Source organism: Phyllopteryx taeniolatus, chromosome 3, assembly GCF_024500385.1.
Source record: "Phyllopteryx taeniolatus isolate TA_2022b chromosome 3, UOR_Ptae_1.2, whole genome shotgun sequence".
NCBI lineage: Eukaryota > Metazoa > Chordata > Actinopteri > Syngnathiformes > Syngnathidae > Phyllopteryx > Phyllopteryx taeniolatus.
The window spans coordinates 26,544,345-26,563,180 of record NC_084504.1 but is presented as its reverse complement, the minus strand read 5'-3'; the positions used below and the strand labels follow the sequence as shown (position 1 = coordinate 26,563,180).

Sequence of the window (18,836 nt, the reverse complement as noted above, 5' to 3'; positions counted from 1 at the left end):
AGATAAGTGTAAAGGCTACCTTGTGAAGCCAGTGTCATGGAGGGAGATCTGAAAAGTATTGCATTTGAATTCAAGGATTGTACTTTTGATAAAATTGTATTTTACAGGATACAAATGTTAAGCTTACTCCCCCAATTTTTTTTTCTATAGTTGTAAGTGGTAAATTAAACAGGCCTTTTCTAATGAATTAACATGAAAATGCTGCTGAATTATTTCAAATTGGCAATAATCAATTTCTTTAATTACACTAATTCATTATACGAAGATAATAGAATTCTAACCATCCATCCATCCATCCATTTTCTGAGCCGCTTATCTTCACAAGGGTCGCGGGAGTGCTGGAGCCCATCCCAGCTATCATCGGGCAGGAGGCGGGTTACACCCTGAACTGGTTGCCAGCCAATCGCAGGGCACACATAAACAAACAACCATTCACACTCACATTCACACCTACGGGCAATTTAGAGACTTAATTAACCTACCATGCATGTTTTTGGGATGTGGGCGGAAACTGCAATACAGGAAATTAAAAGTAAAACATTAATAACACTCAGCTTGAATTGTGTAAAGATACTGTTACTCAGAAATTTGTGTAAAGATAGCCTACTGTTAACTCGGGAATACTTGAGTGTTAATTTTAACAGTAATTGCGCTGTTGGGCGAACCGGGCTGTCACTATATCTCACACAACCTAAAGTCACAGTGTCATGAAAAAATAATGCAACATAAATCATCAATAAATATGCTAGTTAAATAAGGCACACATTCCACGAACTATTGGTTACATGAACACAAACAAGCAACAAGAATTAATGTCCATATTAATGCAAAAATTCATCATTGCAATGACACAGTGCATTCTGGGAAATATGTGACGTCACATGATATTTTTTTTTATGGCTACTGATATTAACCATCTGTGAATCATATGGAGAAATATCATTATTTTAAGGCCTGGTACGAACAAAAGGATTTTTCAAATCTTAAAAGATTATTTATCTGTGACAGACTCCGTACAATTTTGTTCATATTGTCTGTGGTGTGCTACAATATTATCAAGACAGAACACCAAACAGATAAAGATTATGTTTCGGCACTGATCTCGAAATTACGCCTGATCTCACAAAACCGAAGAAGAAAAAGAAACACTTCGGGATTTGTGCCCATGTTTCCCGAATCCTTCCGAAAATTGCCGGAAACCTTGCAAAATGCCGTTGCCCTCAAAAAATGACTTGCTTTTCAAAATACTTCTTGCCATCTGGGGAACACACTTTTATACAAAAAAAAAAAATGACATCGGGTAAGATGCTTTTTTTTATTTACAGTATTTTCCTTTTGTTGAGTCAGGGCTATATTCTGTTCCACATCACAATTCACCGCTTCATGACTCGTCTTTCCCCACATACATGACATTTGGTCTGAAATATTGAACCCGTTCATTATTCATGATTGTCAGCCCCGACCTGTTTGGGAAGCTAGAATAGGGACAAATCCACTTTTAACACTAAAGGACAATCTCATAAGACAAAAGATTGTCTGGCTCTTGAGGTGCTTGGTCAGGAAGGGGAAAAATGGGCACAAAAACAGGCCGATTGTCTTTATGTGTGTACCCGGCCAAAGACTTGAGACTAACTTAGGACTTGTAAGTAAATATCTGAAGTTCCTTCCAGGCTGATAACTCCATTACAAGCAGTCACATGGTATTGGAAGGCGTGTCTAAATGTGTTTATCACTAACGCATCGCCTGTATGCTGCATTCGGACACAGCACTATATTGAGTTTTGCCATGTAAAAACTTCAAACATAACGCACACACACACGCACACATATGGATCACAAGTTTCAGCTAACGTAGCAGTCTACACTTTTACTCAGTTCTCCTTCTGCGGTGAGGTGAAGGTATGCAGAATATTTGAAGGTCTAACCTCTATCACTACTAAAACCAAGGTCTGACTGTGTGTGTGTGTGTGTGCTTGTGTGTGTGTCTTGGTGACATCTGTTCTGATAAACACACAGCGCAAAGTCACCATTATTTAGCAGGGTTTGATAAAAAAAAAAAAAAAAAAAAGTCATTTCAGTTTTGTTTACCTAAAATAAATGCAGCACATTACACATTCATACATTTGTATTAATAGAATCAGAATCAAAATCAGAATCATCTTTATTTGCCAAGTATGTCCAAAACACACAAGGAATTTGTCTCCGGTAGTTGGAGCCGCTCTAGTACAATAGGGAGATTTAGTAGGAAATTCTGTCCTTAAAAGTTATGAACAGAATCGGTCACAAAGGGCAGCCTTGGCGGAGTCCAACCCTCACCGGAAACTAGTCCGACTTACTGCCGGATACGCGGACCAAACTCTGACTCCGGTCGTACAGGGACCAAACAGCCCATATCAGGGTGTTCGGTACCCCATACTCCCGAAGCACCCCCCACAGGACCCCCCGAGGGACACGGTCTAACACGTTCTCCAAGTCCACAAAACACATGTAGACTGGTTGGGCGAACTCCCATGCACCCTTGAGGACCCTGCCAAGGGTGTAGAGCTGGTCCACTGTTCCACAGCCAGGACGAAAACCACACTGCTCCTCCTGAATCTGAGATTTGACTCACCGACGGACCCACCTCTCCAGCACCCCTGAATAGACCTTACCAGGGAGGCTGAGGAGTGTGATCCCCCCCTGTAGTCGCCCTTCTTAAAAAAGCTACCACCACCCCAGTCTGCCAATCCAAAGGGACTGTCAATGATGTCCACGCGGTGTTGCAGAGGCATGTTAACCAGGACAGCCCTACAACATCCAGACCCTTGAGGAACTCCTGGCGAATCTCATCCACCCCCGGGGCCTTGCCACCGAGGAGCTTTTTAACCACCTCGGTGACCTCAACCCCAGAGATAGGAGAGCCCGCCTCAAAGAACCCAGACTCTGCTCCCTCATGGGAAGGCGTGGGTGAAATTGAGGAGGTCTTTGAAGTATTCTCCCACCGGCTCACAACGTTCCGAGTCGAGGTCAGCAGCACCCAATCCCCACTATACACAGTGTTGATGGTGCACTGCTTCCCCCTCCTGAGACGGCGGGTGGTGGACCAGAATTTCCTCAAAGCCGCCCGGAAGTCTTTCTCCATGGCCTCACCGAACTCCTCCCATGCCCGAGTTTTTGCCTCAGCGAACACCAAAGCTGCATTCCGCTTGGCCAGACGGTACCCATCAGCTGCCTCAGGAGTCCCACAGGCCAAAAAAGGCTCAATAGGACTCCTTCTTCAGCTTGACGGCATCCCTCACCCTTATGCTTGAACATGGTGTTCGTTATGGACAATCCGTGATGAGCACAGATGTCCAATAACAGAACACCGCTCTGGTTCTGATCGGGGGGGGGCCGTCCCTCCCAATCACGCCCGTCCAGGTCTCACTCATTGCCCACGTGAGCATTGAAGTCCCCCAGCAGAACGATAGAGTCCCCAGCGGGAGTGCTCTCCAGCACCCCCTCCAAGGACTCCAAAAAGGGTGGGTACTCTGAACTGCTGTTTGGTGCATAGGCACAAACAACAGTCATGACCCGTCCCACCACCCGAAGGCGGAGTTAGGCTCCCTTCTCGTCCACCGGGGTGAACCCCAACCCTTTTCGGGTTGTGCCCGGCCGGACCCCATGGGTGCAGGCCCGGCCACCAGGTACTCTCCTTCGAGCCCCACCTCCAGGCCTGGCTCCAGAGGGGCGCCCCGGTGACCCGCGTCCGGGCAAGGGAAACCTGAGTCCATTTTTGGTCGTCATCATAAGGGGTCTTTGATAGTTCGTTTTAAATAACTTGAATTGGTAAATTAAGTAGGATTTTATACAAAAAGTAATGCATTATAATTAGTAAGTCAAAAATATGTTCACGTCAGTATTGTTAAATGGAAATATAGATTACTGTAGTATATTACATTTTAATATATTAATATTATATTAATTATATTAATATATCAATAGCCTAACAACTTTGTAATATTTGCAAAATATAATGACTGTCGTGGCTAAATTTTGTGCTTATTATTGAAAATTGTTTGAACCATTGATTATTTGATTGATTGAACAGTTATCTCAAGCACGCAAAAACAAACAAAATTCCCATGATAAATATGATCCCGTACTGAAACACTGTGTACTGTGTACCATTCTGGTCATGTTACACTGAAGTGAACAAAAAGTGTACATGTTCAGTTTGCTATTACGTAATGCCTCAACTTTCCGTATCGACAGATAATGTTACGTAACCTCCAAAAGCTGCGTGAAATCCAAATGTTTACGACGATCTCGGATTACCCAGTCAAAAGATAAATAAATACCCATAAGAAACGTATAATATGCGCTTTAATGCTCATATGAAGACAGTTTTTTTTTAACGCACGAAGCGATACAAATAACACCAATACCTTACCCTCCCATCACTGAGCCTAAAGCTTTAAAGTAGGGCCCCCACTATTTTTGACCCTCGCCTCAGTGACCCACACGGCATCAGTGACACACACGCACACACATACACGAAGCAAAGTCAACAACAGAATCCTTTGTTTTCCATTTCCCAACAAAAGAGTGGCTTGTAAATGTGAAGAAAGGCCAAGTGAAGTGCCACAAAATGCATAGAAACAACAGGAAAACAGGGTAAATCTCTCTCTCTCTCTCTGTTTACTTCTATTTATGGCTGTTTATGACCTAAAGCCAAGTTAAATGTAAAGCTAAAGGTAAATGTAAGCAATGTACTTGTATTATCTTTAAAACAATGGTATGCTATTGTTAGCTTGTTATACTATCAACATGAGACCTCGTTATGATCTGTGGCGCGGGCACGCTTAGCCATTAATACTAACGAAGTTAGCTATTTATAACATTGGGAGGGAGGTCAAATTGGAGGTTGTTTGTACACTTGTTGAGGACGAAATGGTGCAAAGATGTACAGCTATTGGTTCAAGCATGAAGTCTTCTCTCTCTGCATTCTGTTAAAGAGATTACTTGGGGAATGTGCAACCAATTCGCTTTTGTTTCTTCGGTGGTCTTAATGCAGTGATCTGTTCATTCAGGGCCAGTGCAGCCCGGTCATGTGCTTTGTAAAATGGCACAGTTAAAAGGTTTCTAGAAAGGCATTTCTATTAGGACACGGGTTATTTAACCTTTATAAAACTATCTTTGAAGTTGAAGGTAAATGAATTTTTTACCTAAGAAAATACTTACTTCAAACATGTTTTTCTGCAAACAAAATTGGAGGTCAACCATCATCCTGCATGACTTCAGCTCAGTGAGCAGCTTGTGTTTTTGTTTTTTCTCTGGCCATTTTTTTTTTATGTTATCCATGATACTGCAAAGTCCAAATGAGTGACGACAGGCCACAGAAACGGAAGTGGAACTTCCTGTACACTCTGCAATCACTTTCCTGTTTACTGTTCCATTACATCTTCAGAGTAGTTTTACTTTATTTTATTTTTACCATACTGTGTTTAACTTCTTTTTTTTTTACACTAGTGTGACAGTTAGAAGCGTTCAAAACATTATTTTAAACATTGTCTGTACAATTTGAGCCTAGAACAAACTAATTGACGACCTTATTTTTTATCGGAACATAGTGTTCTGTACATGATGTCATCACCATTCTTCTAACACACCCAAAAAGTCCAAAATGTTCTTTTGTGTGAAACGTAAATATGTATATTGTATGTATAGTGTTAAACATAAATATGTATATAAAAAAGACAATAAAGGTATCAATCTTCTTCCCTTTGTTTTTGTGACAACTGTCCCCAAAAATAATTATAAAGAGCATTAAAAAAAAAAAAGATATTTACAGTACAAGAAATAAACACACATACACACACGTCTCACATCTTCTCTGTCCTTCTCACAACTACACACAGTCAGCGAAACCCGAAACCCTACCCGAACCATGTTGCTCCCCAGGGCATGTTATAAGATCCGCGGCCCACAGTGACCCTCCCAGGGACGTCGAAGAACTGTGGCCGCATTGTTTCATCATCATTGTGCGCGAGGGTTTCCCATGGATCAGGTGTTCTGGCCCGAGAAAAAAAAAAGAGAGAGAGAGAGAGAGTCTCAGCACGCTCGTTTCTGTCGTTCAATGACTTGGACGGTCACAAGCCGTTTTGTTAATGAGGCCACCGTGGTCACCACCGTTTCAATTCTGTTGCTAACAAAAACAGTAGTACCCACCATGTTGTGAACAATTGTCCCTGTGCATTATTAAAGATGATCTTGCACACCTTACTGTGTGTGTAGATTCTCAGTCAACAAGGTTATGGTAATCCTAAAAGGTTGTCCCTCTATAGATCGCATGTGCATCATCCACTTAAGAGGAATAAATGCCCACTTTAAATAAGCGCTTTCCTTTTTCTAGAAAAATAAAACACAATTATCTCACCTTACAGACACTATTGTTCCCACACTCAGACAAATTGTGGTGATCCTTCTTAAAAACTACTCATGAAAAATAAATAGATGCCTCCCCTTTTCCAGTCCAAAATAAATAAATAAATAAATAGTAACTGTAATTATCTCTTATCACTGGATGTCAATTGTCATATACTGGGTATTGTTGTTTAATATTTTTCCGTATTATTCCATCCCCAATATACGCCGTCCCCTGCCTGTAGATGAGTAAATAAACACCACCTGGCCGCTATATGAGGAAATTCATTGCAGATTAAAGGCATTTGAGACTGGGTTCAATGAACCTACAATAATACCTGTCTGTACGTATATATACATTATTTTGAATGTGGTGGCATCTAGTGGTGAGAGTTCAGTGTGTCGACATGTTTGTTTGTTGTATTGAATTTGTATGGAAAGGTCAATAGTTAAACGTTAAGGGTGATTTTTTTTTTATGTCACAACATTAGCTGTTGCTCGAGACTCTTTGCTTTTTATGAGAAATACAAAAATAAAAAATTAATCACCGAAATATTCTATGTAAGAAGACACAAATAAAAAAATATTAGAACAAATATTAAAATGAAAAATACTAAAATACCGGACAAAAACTATTAGACATCTTTTTTCATGAAAAATATTAGAAAAACTATAGAAACATCAGATGAAAAATAAATTAACAAATAGATAATTAAATAAATAAATAAATAAAATGAAGAAACATTTGGTGGAAAAACACAAAAAAAGGTTTAATGAAAACTATGAACAAGAAAATGCTAAAGTATTAGATGGAAAATAATAAAATATGTGACCAAATGTTTTTAACAAATTTTACAGACAAATGTGAGCTGAAGAATATTTTTTTTAAAAAGAAGACCCACAAATATCTAAATGTTAAATGAAAATGCAAGAAAAAAATAAATTACATATTAAACAAAAAATACATGTTTTTAATAATAATAATAATAGAATACATACATAAATATTCAACGAGAAAATACAAAATATCAGAAAAAAGTACAAACATGTTAAAAGAAAAACAGTTGAAAAAAATAGACAAATATTCCACAAAAACAGTATTAGAGAAAAACTACAACGTATACTTTTTTTTTTTTTTTTTTTTTAATCCACCGAATGAGTGCCTGGTTAGGATAATCCCAGTCAATGTTGAAGTGAGGATGTGGGCTGACAGATGGCCTCGCTAATAAGTACTTGCAAATGCTGTTAGTCCTTCGCTGGGCACATTCAAAGACATTTTCAACAAGATGGACGGTTTCTTCGAGGAAGGCACGGAACATTTGGACATTTTTGGCTCAGGGTGGACAGGTGGCTCCGAAGGAGGGTGGTCCACTTGTCTGACTCTGGTGGAGCACATGTGCCTGGACCTGCTGGGCCAAATGGACTTTCTGCTGGAGCACAGAGACGCTTGCTTTACCGTGGCAGGCCCGCTTTATTCGGATGACCTCTACTTGTGGATGTTCCATCATATCTGATCGGAAAACGTGGATACATCGCAAGAAACATTCGTATATTAATTATGTTAAGAGTTTATTGCGAACAACAATTTGTCCAATGTTTGAACAACTGGAGGATTGAATTATATGCACTAATACAGAATAAAATGCTGTAAAAATATATACTCAAGCTCCATCATTCTTATGTACTAGAGTACTTTACAAATAATATCAGAAATATAAGATGGATTTCAAAAAAATTGTAGACAAAAATGATACATGACAAATATAATAAAAAGAATATTAGTCAAACAATACCAAATATTAAGACAAAAAGTACACTATTACTACTTCTACTACTACGACTACTACTACTACTACCAATAGTGATAATAATAATGACAATAGTAAAAATAATAAGACAGTTTCCTGTCGTCTCCATTTACAACTCTCATCACGCAGCTAAAATCCAAATTTATAGAACTCCATATTTTTTTTCAAATTTAAATAGTTTATTACTTGCATGTGACGTATTTGTTAAAATGTTCCTTTTGAACATTCATGTCATGTTTATTTCGTCTTTATAAATGTTACCCGGAAAATCTGATCTGGTTCCGGTTGGGCTGTGGAACTACAACACCCACAATTCCATGCGGGGCCAGTCGGAGAGCTATTAGTAGTAGCTAGTAAAACGAATGTTGTGTTTTTAAAAAGCTGTTACGCAATGTAATTTCAAAGGTTGTTTGCATAGTTATAGGATTCCACGTAAGAAGAGTATATTGTCAGCGTCTTTACGCGAGAGAAGGTAAGTATATTGTCACTTTTGAACGCCTAAAAGGGGCTAAATTACAATGTAAATACTTAATCTGTTATGTGAGCACTGAGCAACAACAAAAAAAAAAAAAGATTTTAGGTGATAACAATTGCAGCAAACAGTATCAAAATAGTATTTCTTAGTCTATAATGCTAATTAGATCATGTTGGAGTTGTGGAGACGGCACTGAAGCAGACATTCAAAACCCATTGAAACATTTTGGGGGTAGCAGCAATGGAAATACAATATAGTGGATGCTTGATTTACGTGTTACTCAAATCACTATATATATATATATATATTTGTATATATATATAGTGATATATATATACACACACACGCACAAATATGTTGGGAACAACTGCAAAAATATTACATGAAAAATATTAAAATATTACAGAAACGAAGAAATGCAAAAACAGAATAAAATATAAAATAAAAATAAAAGAATATTGGACAAAAGAAATACAAAAACGAGATGAAATGTTGGTAAATAGAAAGATACAAAAATACGAAAATATTATATGAAAAATACAACAAAATAGAAAATAATGCAAAAACAGACAAAATTACAACAATTAATGAAACATAAAAGACTGAGACAAAAGTACAAAAATATTACATAAAACATACAAAAAAGCATATAATATTAGATAAAATAGAAATAAAATACAAAACTATTCCAGTAGATGCAACACAAGTTCAGGGAAAGGAGAAAAACAATATTAGATGTAAAAAAAAAACATTTGAAGAAAAATACCAAAATATAAGACAGCACTACAAAAATGTAATATCAAAATGAAAGAAATAGTTGAAAAAAATGCATAAAAAATAAATGAACAATACAAAAATAGAGCAAAAAAAAATAAAAAAAATATTAGAGTAAAATAAAATATTACTCTCACCTTCCTGGAAGCTATGCAAATTATTAGTTTGTCCCAGTCTGCTTCTATTCTTGACTTTTCTTTGTATATCTCCTTAAACGGGACATATTTTGCCAAACCACATTTTTCTAGTATTTGGGATGTAATGTTGTCTCTATGGTGCCTCAGTAAACATGTGAAACATGAATTTAATTCGTCGACGCATTCCGGCGTCCAAGATGTTTTTCTGCTGAGAGGCCTGAAAACAAGTCATTTGAACTTCTCGAGCTTATCTATGTCACTAGCGAAGATCTCCGCCTTTCCTTCTGCTCCCGAGCCAGTGCTGAAAACATAACAAACGTCTGTTCTCACAAGTGGCTGTTCTACACGGAGGCAACCAATCAAAGGAAAGGGGGCGATCTTAGCCAAATATGGACACAGTGGATACAAAACTGGGTCAAACAGAAGTAGCTGTCAGAGGGGCCTTTTCTGGAAACTCGTATGACAAAACCTAGGTGTTGAAATGAAATTGACACTTTTATACTAAGTCAATGTTATAGAGTCACTCTATGGAGGTCTAAATAGCCAAAATACGGGACTTTTAATCGTCATTGTTATTTGGCTTTAAACTCCACTTTCAATTGACAAATACAGATCCCTTCCCCCTTAATGAATGCCTCCACCTACTGTATGTACAGTTGACATTCCATCATGACGTCCTGACGCCAGCCCACGCTTGCGTCTGCCGGTCACAATGAGCGTCGTGACTCTGGGCCTTGTGCTCGTGGCCGTGTTCTTTCTGGCGCTCGGCCTCCTCCATCGCTATGGCGACTTGAGGAAGCAGCAACGGATGGTCCTGCTGGGGACGCTGGCGTCCTGGTACCTCTGTTTCCTCATCGTCTTCATCCTGCCGCTGGACGTCAGTACGGTAGGTACACATATATTATTAGAGGGTATGCTTCAGTGAGGAATTTGAAATGCACTTCTCTTTCAGACCATCTACAAGCAGTGTCTGTTGGATAATGCACGTCTTCCTACCCCTGTGACTCTGACGACGTCGACAAGAAGCTCTAATAGGACAGGAAACAGCTCTACTCTTGATCCAACTGCGCGGTAACTTTTCTTTATTGGTCCCGCAATGGGGAACTTCAGTTTTGTTTTCTTGTTTTTTTTTTTGTTTTTTTTTTTTTTTATCAGATAAGTCATCTGATTGACTGTGTCTCTAGGTGGGGCTGTTTTGATTAACAACAGAATTTGAATGGACTCGGCAGTTACAAAAAATAAACTGTGTGTTTACAGTGAAGCAAGTGTGTGTGAAAAGCCATGGAGTTACATACCAGACGGTGTTCTACCTGTCTTCTGGAGAGTTGTGTATTGGACGTCTCAGTTTCTCACATGGTAAGACCCCCTTCATACACACATACGCTTTCTGTAAATGTACCTAATAAAGTAACCCTTCCTTTGTGCGTGCATGCAGGTTGCTGCTGCCCTTCATGCAGTCGTACGCGCGATCGGGAGCGTTCTCCCGAGTGGGAAAGTTGAAAGCTGCCCTTGTTGAGAATGCCATCTACTACGGCACCTACCTGCTCATCTTCATCTTTCTGCTCATCTACGTCGCCGCGCACCCACAGTGGCGACTCACGTGGTCAGTTCTCATTGACACTGACAGACTGGTGTTCATTCAATGTGTTTATTAGTGTTTCACTGTGTTCTAGGGATGAAACGGTATGAACAATTCTCATCATAATTAAAAATATTGGGAAAAAAAATAAAAGATACAAACATATGAGACAAAAGTATTACACAAAAAGTGCAAAATTATTAGTAGTATTAGGGGAGGAAAAAATACAAAAATATCTGATATAAATATTAGATAAAAAAAATACAAACATTTGGTGAAAAAAATACAAAAATATTAGGGGATAAGAAATAAATACTGGATGACTAATACAAACAATATTAGACAAACTATACATAGTAAAAAACAAAATACAAAAAAATTACATAACAGTACAGTGTTAGACAAATTACAAACAATTACATCAAAAATATTAGGAAAAAAATGCTAAGATAGTAGAAGAAAAAATACCAAATAATTAGACTGTAGGCACACGCACGCACACACACACACACACACACATAAAGAAATACAACAATATCAGACATAGAAATGCAAAAATAACAGGCATAAAAAAAATCTTGATTTATAAGCAAATATTAGGAAAAAATATGCAAACATTACGGGAAAAGTATAACAATATTGGATGAAAAAAAACATAATGAATACAAAAATATTAGAGAGAAAAATAAAAAAATATTACCCTCTAAAAATAAAGAACTAGTAGATGAGAAATACAAAATTACTATAAAAATGCTATCTGTGTCACCTGTGTTGAGGACTGAGTTTCAGACCATCAGCATCACGGCCGCCAACACGTGGGGCCTCTTCCTCCTGGTGCTGTTGCTTGGCTACGGCCTGGTGGAAATCCCACGTTCCTATTGGCTGTCATCCTGCCACGCCCACTTGCTGGCCAAAACCTACTTCAAGGTTGCAAAGATGGCCAGCGAGAAAGTGGCGGCGGAGGAGAACTTGGCCGATGCCATGGAGGTGAAAGTGTTTATTTACTACTTTGTTCATTTTCAAAACAGATCAGATGCCATTGATTATGTTTGCATAACAAGCGTCCGCTCTGTTGTTGTCATCAGGAGGTGTCAGTCGTCAACGCGTCAGTCAAGTATAGCCACTCGCTCAGGAAGTGTGTGGACACCATTTTGACAAAAGTGAGGCTTCAAGTAGCCTATTTACTCTTTTTTTTTTTTTTTGGCGTTAATGTGCTAACGTCACGTCACTTTAGTGTCCCATAGAGTACCAGGAGGAGATGGGCAAAGACGTGGAACATCCCTGTGAAGATCGGCTGGTCCTTCCAACCAAAAGAAGCCTCGTCCAGCTCCATACAAAAGTACAGCTAAGTGACTTCAATGCAATATATACAATAATAAGCAATAATGCTTTCAAATAACGCAAAAAGAGAAACATATGCAATTATGCAAATACAAAAATATTAGGGGTTAAAAAATGTAAAAGAAAAAAGAATATAATACCAAATATTTGATTAAAAACCAAAAAATATCTTGAAAAATAGGTATTAGAAAGTAATACAAATATTGTATATTTTTATTTATACATTTATAAAATATTGTATGAAAAAAATCCATTGACAAAAATAGTATACAGTAGAGTATAACAAAATATGAGACAAAACTGAGAGACAAAAAAAAGTATAAAAAGCACTGTGATTTGGTTAGAACGTCGGTCTCAAGTTCTGAAGTCCTGGTTTTGAATCTTGGTTCCTCCCCTCCTGTGTTGAGTTTATGTTCTCGCCATCCCTGCGTGGATTTTTTCCCCACATTCCAAAAACTTGTACTTTCAGGTTCATAGAAGACTCTAAATTGTTCAGAGGTGTGAATGGTCGTTTAACTATATGTGCCCCTTGATTGGCTGGCGACCAGTCCACCCAGCTCCCGCCCAAAGTAAACGTTGGACAAGCGTTAATAGAAAATGGATAGAGGACTGTTCGTCAAAGTTAGACAAAAAAAGGGGCTCGTTCAGCTTCATAAAAAGTACAGCAGAGTGGCGTCGGTGCAATACAGGTATATGAAAATGCATGTGCGTGTTTCAGGTGATCTCTGCCATGCAGCGGTGCGGTCAGACTCGAGTTCAGTGGTCCATGTTGCTGGAGAGGGTTTTCCATCTCGAAGACGTCGCTAAGAGCCGCAGCAGCCCGACGTACCGCTTTGTGCGCAGCTTCGCAACGACAGAGCGTGACAGCTGCGTCCGGAAATTTCTCTACACTCCCAAAGTAGGTGAGTGTGTGGACATTGTCCCCTTTTGTTAGATTAATTTGACTAATGTTTGTAATTTTACCACCTTCCGTATTCAGGGTGTTGTGACGAAATGTATTTAGTTATTTAGAGCTTGGTCATGGAACAAATTCAATTCGTAAGTTGAGTACCACTGTACATTTGTTGATGTTTGATTTGACAACATTTTTTTTTTTTTAACTTAGTAACCGTGCTTTATGTGCGTGCGTGTCTTTTCCAGAGTGGTACTGGGAATGCGTCTTCCGTCAGGTGTTCTATAAGCTGCTGGCACTGCTGCTGTTTTTGCTCTCCGTGGTGGTGGTGTGGTCAGAGTGCACCTTCTTCAGCAGGCATCCGGTCCTCTCCCTCTTCGCCATTGTTGTCCGCGTGACTCAACACCAGCGCTACTACATTTGTACTGAGGTGGACAATCGTTCAAAGGGTTGCCTTTTAAATGCTGCATAACTATACAGGCGACGTTTAAAGTAACATTTTGCCATCATTAACTGTCATACACTGTAAGTGTAAGCAGTTGATGTGTCCGTGCACCACATACATACAGTGTAGTGTATGAACTGCTGCCTGTGAAAATGCTTTATTGTCTTTATGGACACCCAACTTTTTTTCCCTACATTTTGGACCCCGCTCCCGTAAGTAGAGGCTGCCTGCTTGCCTACCCGCGTTGTTGTCACGGTAACGAAATCCGTACTTGCTCAGATGCATACAGTGGTACATTGACTTACAAGTTATGGGCTGTCACTTCATCGGTTCCGTCGCAGTGAAAGTGCAGCGAATGTTGTGTTTTGTGCTTTTCAGTTTTTTGTGCAGGTATTTTGTCTCAATTTATTTTTTCTAACCATGGGTTCTAAAAAAAAAAAAAAAAAAAAAAGATCGCTGATAGGAAGCAGATGTGTAAATTAAATCCATTAAATGAAAGCATGAAATCCTAGAAAAATATGAACAAGCCTGGCAAAAAGGCTAAAAAAAAAATTGTGGCGTGCAGAGAAAGTTAAGTAAAAATAATTAATGATTTCTTCTTTACGCTGTACTTGATTTTGTTTTTCTTTAATACAATACTCTAGAGCAGTGGTTCTCAAACATTTTACACCCAGTACCACGTCAAAACATGTACTTGGATCTCTAATTGCCACCATAATGACCAACATTAAAATACTGTAGCATAGTAGGCCCAAGTGTTCATCAAAAATGAGGCAGAGGTTTTAGTTCTAAAAAAATAAATTTCATATTTTTGTTAGCCACTGTAACATAACAGTATGAACATTAACACTAAGCTTAAACATATATTTAAAAAAACTGTACTTAAATCCATCCATCCATCCATTTTCTGAGCCGCTTATCCTCACAAGGGTCGCGGGCCTGTACTTAAATAATTCAATTAAAATGTATGATTGAGAGATAAATAAAATTGATCTGAACTCAACAAATGTACTGTGCTAGGTATAAAAAAAGTCAAGCCACGTGTTGAGCATTTCATTCAGTGATTCAGTCAGGTACCACTAGATGGAGCCCACGTGCCACTAGTATTCATACCACGCTTTAAGAATCACAGCTCTAGAGTGCAATTTTTCTGATTAAAAACATGTTATCATTTTTTGTTTTTGTTTTGTTTAATGAGTCCACAGTAATACTTTGATTGGCGTCCTGCTTTTGTCTGTGTCCACCAGGTGGTGTGCTTCGTCACCATCCTCTTCCTGTGCGTGTGCGTCTACTCCACTGTGTTCCAGATCCGCGTGTTCAACTTTTACTGCCTGGCGCCTCATCACCAGACGGACGCCTACAGCCTGCAGTTCAGCGGCATGTATGCGCAGCGCACTTACGGACGCATAATTAGGTACACCCGCAGACGGCTAACGTTTCTTGAGTCTTCTCTCAAGGTTATTTTGTCGCCTGACTCCTCCGCTGTGCCTCAACTTCCTGGGTCTGATCCACATGGATCCCGCCGTGTCGCCCCAGGACCGAATACACACGTCCTATACGTCTGTGGGTGGACTTGCTGTCACGCTGCAATGAAATGAAGTACAGTGGTACCTCGTCTCGGTTCTGTGACCATGCTTTTATCTCAAATCACTCGGATTTCAAATTAGATATCCTGATTTAAATGAATCAATCCAGCCTCCCAAAAACACCCCGAACATTTTCTAATGTGATTTTTAATAATAAAAATAGGCCCGTTCACTATTGTATGGTATAAAAACATACTAATAAAATACACTAATAACACAATAAATTAGAACGAAAAGAAATAAATACTTTTTCCTTAACTGCTGCATTTTCGCCTCACCAACCAGAGTCAAAACAATAACGCTCAAAATATTACAAGAGATGTCAGGGAAATGCAAAAATGTTTGAAAAAATACAAAAAATGGTAACATTTGAGAAAATTTAGATGTAAAATACAAACATATCAGACTGAAAAGACAAATAATACAAAAGCATTTGACAAAAGAAAAGCAAATATAAGACAGACAATACTAAAATATTAGGAAAATACTAAAATAGAAGAGAATGATAAAAAGTATGAGACAAAATTTAAAAATGTCAGGAAAAAAATACAATATGAGATAAAATAATGCAATATATTTTTTCACTACTTTGCCTGAACTAAATCTTGCTTAGTATTTATTTTTAACTCATCGTAGAAGTGCTCCGCTCACCAAGTCAACTACATGCACAAGCTCGCGTATGTTTTTCTCTGATTTCGAGCTTTAATTCAATTGACATCGTCCACTTATTCTTCTCAAAACTCACTTTTTTAGGTCCCATGGTTACCTGAACAAACCGTGGAAAATATATGCACAAAAGTAAGCGGCTCAGACAATGGATGGATGGATGGATGGATGGATGGATGGATGGACTATAGATACTTTGACTGCGAGGTAACTGATAATGGCTGGATGTTGTAAAGTTTGCTGCCGCCATCTAGTGGCAGAATGTCAGAAATTCACTCATTCGTCAAATATTTGCTCACGAGGCTAAACAAAAAATACACCGGGCGACAACTTATCTCTAAAAAAATTTGTGAGTTGGGGTCACTTGTAATTCAAGGTACCACTGTATGTGATAATGATTGCCACACGCTCATTGTTACAGTTTGTCCCAACTAGATAATGGGCTCCATGCATCTGCTGTCGTTCATATCCAATGGCTTCTACATCTACTACCCCGTTTTGGTATTGCTGCTCTGCTTTGCCACCCTATATAAGTAAGTTATTGTATTGTTGTCTTTTTTACATCGTATGTAAACAGTACAATTTAAAAGGTTGGGGGTCATTTGCAAAAAAGAAAAAAAAGAAAGAAAAGCTCTTTTTTTTCAATGAAGATAACATTTAATTGTTGTTAAAAAAAGTTTTTTTCTTTTAAAAAAAAAAAAAAAAAAAAAAGGACATTTCTAAGTGACAACCAAACTATTAAGAAGGAAAGGACACAAAGAAGAATGTAGTTTCATGTCGAATGGATGCTAGCTGTGTTGAATGCTACTGTTTTACATACAACGGTGTGTTTGCATGAAAAAATGAAATTGTCTTGAGTGACCCTAATCTTTTGAATGATAGTGTACATGCATATGCAAATTAAATGGAATTAACGAGCATTTCATGCAATCTTGTGTTGGTAGCCTGGGTTCTCGCTGTTTGAATCTGCTGGGCGTCCATCAGTACGTTGCCGATGACGACCTGAGCTCGGATCTGGTGGACGAGGGCAAGGAGCTCGTCAGGAGAGGTCGCTTTCGTTTTGTCACTTGCTGCAATTGACTACCCAATTCAGTTTATTTGTTTATTTATTTTTATTTAAATGTGCTTTCTTGAGCATTGTGTCGATACTTTGTTTTGCAGAAAGAAGAAAACGACAGAAAAGTGAGAATGCAGCAAACGCAAGCGTGGTTAGTGTTTTGCAATCCACTTCTCCATATTACATATTTACTGTATGGTAATTATCCTTCACATGGACAGTGGAACCTCCCAAGTACAATGAGGTCATACAAGTTGGAATTTGTTTACAATTTAGAGAAATGTTAACCTTTAAAATCATGGAAAAAAATGTTTTGCTTTTTCTTTGGCATTTTTCTAGGATGAGGGGAAAAAAACAGTGGTTGACTTAATGTATAGGCGGTTTAGGGTTTAAGAGGGTGACATTTGACCCGAGAACTAGTGATTTATGTTTATTTGTTAGCAAAGTTAAAGGAGAGTGTTCCACACATATCTGCAGTTTGCGGAGTCACAGTTTCAGTTGTTGTGATATTGTATTATTGTTTTGTGTTGTCAGTCATGGAGAGAGCGATATGGAGGAGTCCACGGGGCTTCAGGGGGGAGCAGAACTGGTTACGTTGAAATCAAAGATGACCAGGAAACTCAAACCAAGAAAAGCAGTGGGCACCCATAAAACATTGAGAATAAATTGGTACTTTTACTAGCAATTTCATATCACATTATTTTGTCTTTGCAGTTATAGGCTTCGCTTGGCGAAACTCTGATGAGCAGCAGAGGAGTTTACTGCACAGCAATGACGATGGATGACGACCCGACAAAATGCTTGTTTAACACTGTATGTTCTTGTTGTCCGACTTCATCTCTGTACTATTTTTGCATAGGGAAATCCACCATATGACGTTACCACTTTTAATACCACAACCTTTGGTGATATTTGACATACATTAGGCATAAGAGGAAGGAAGTAGTTAGGTCTTGATGGAAGTAGGAAGGTCTTGATGGAATTACTCAGGAAAAATAATAAAACCACGTCAAAGTCCAAGAAGTGGGAACAATTAATTGCCAAGAGCATTACTGCCACCCATTCTGACATTTTCCATTATGCACCTCTTGAAACTGTGAACATGCATGCACGATGTGTGTGAAGTGTCAGTTTTCTACAAATGCTCCTTTTTATGAGGACTTTTTTTTTGGATAAATTATTAAAGTGTCATGTAACAGTCATAGCTTCTGTGGATTTCTTTTTTTTTTTTTTTTTTTTTTTAATTTGTGCCGCCTTTTATTGTCAGTCGTGAAAAAGCCTATCGCCAGCAATTCAACAGGTTGAAAATATTTGCTCCCTTCAATGTGAGTCGGAAAAAGGGGCATCCGCAGTTAATTCGACTGATAGACAATTTGTACTGCCTTCGGTGCCCGTTTTACCTCAGAAAATTCAACGGGGTGACAAATGTGCTCGCAAATTCAACCATTTGACAATGAATGCTGAATGAATGTTAACTTATTTGTCCGTCGTCGAAAAGGCCATTGTCAATCAACTGTGCTGCATAATCAGTGCCTATATCCTTAAAAAAGGCTATCGCCGGCAAATTGTGCTTCATTCATAGTCCGTCGTGAAAAAAAAAGGCAGTTCCCAAGTTAACAACCTGTGCTTCCTTCATTGTCATAAAAATACCGTCACCGGTAATAAGTGAGCAGTTTCGCGCAATATGTACGC

General features: G+C 38.6%; 1 protein-coding gene across 1 annotated transcript; it reads left to right on the top strand.

The window, feature by feature from the left end:
• The first annotated feature begins 8,488 nt into the window (after window positions 1-8,488).
• On the top strand, window positions 8,489-18,346 carry LOC133475305 (G-protein coupled receptor-associated protein LMBRD2B-like). The gene is made up of 17 exons (XM_061767962.1): window positions 8,489-8,664; window positions 10,235-10,464; window positions 10,531-10,649; window positions 10,836-10,934; window positions 11,014-11,181; window positions 11,934-12,144; window positions 12,243-12,317; window positions 12,392-12,496; window positions 13,217-13,400; window positions 13,639-13,820; window positions 15,083-15,216; window positions 15,293-15,398; window positions 16,523-16,620; window positions 17,032-17,135; window positions 17,249-17,295; window positions 17,679-17,781; window positions 17,859-18,346. Exons 2-17 carry the CDS (start codon window positions 10,291-10,293, stop codon window positions 17,927-17,929), a joined length of 1,980 nt encoding a protein of 659 aa, XP_061623946.1. The 5' UTR covers window positions 8,489-8,664; window positions 10,235-10,290; the 3' UTR covers window positions 17,930-18,346.
• The last annotated feature ends 490 nt before the right edge of the window (window positions 18,347-18,836 follow it).

Excerpts from the sequence above, each read along its gene's own strand:
- LOC133475305 (XM_061767962.1), top strand. The coding sequence starts at position 10,291 with ATGAGCGTCGTGACTCTGGGCCTTGTGCTCGTGGCCGTGTTCTTTCTG. Across the intron at positions 10,465-10,530 it reads TGCCGCTGGACGTCAGTACG|ACCATCTACAAGCAGTGTCT; the intron begins GTAGGTACACAT and ends CTTCTCTTTCAG. Across the intron at positions 17,136-17,248 it reads CAAGGAGCTCGTCAGGAGAG|AAAGAAGAAAACGACAGAAA; the intron begins GTCGCTTTCGTT and ends TTTGTTTTGCAG.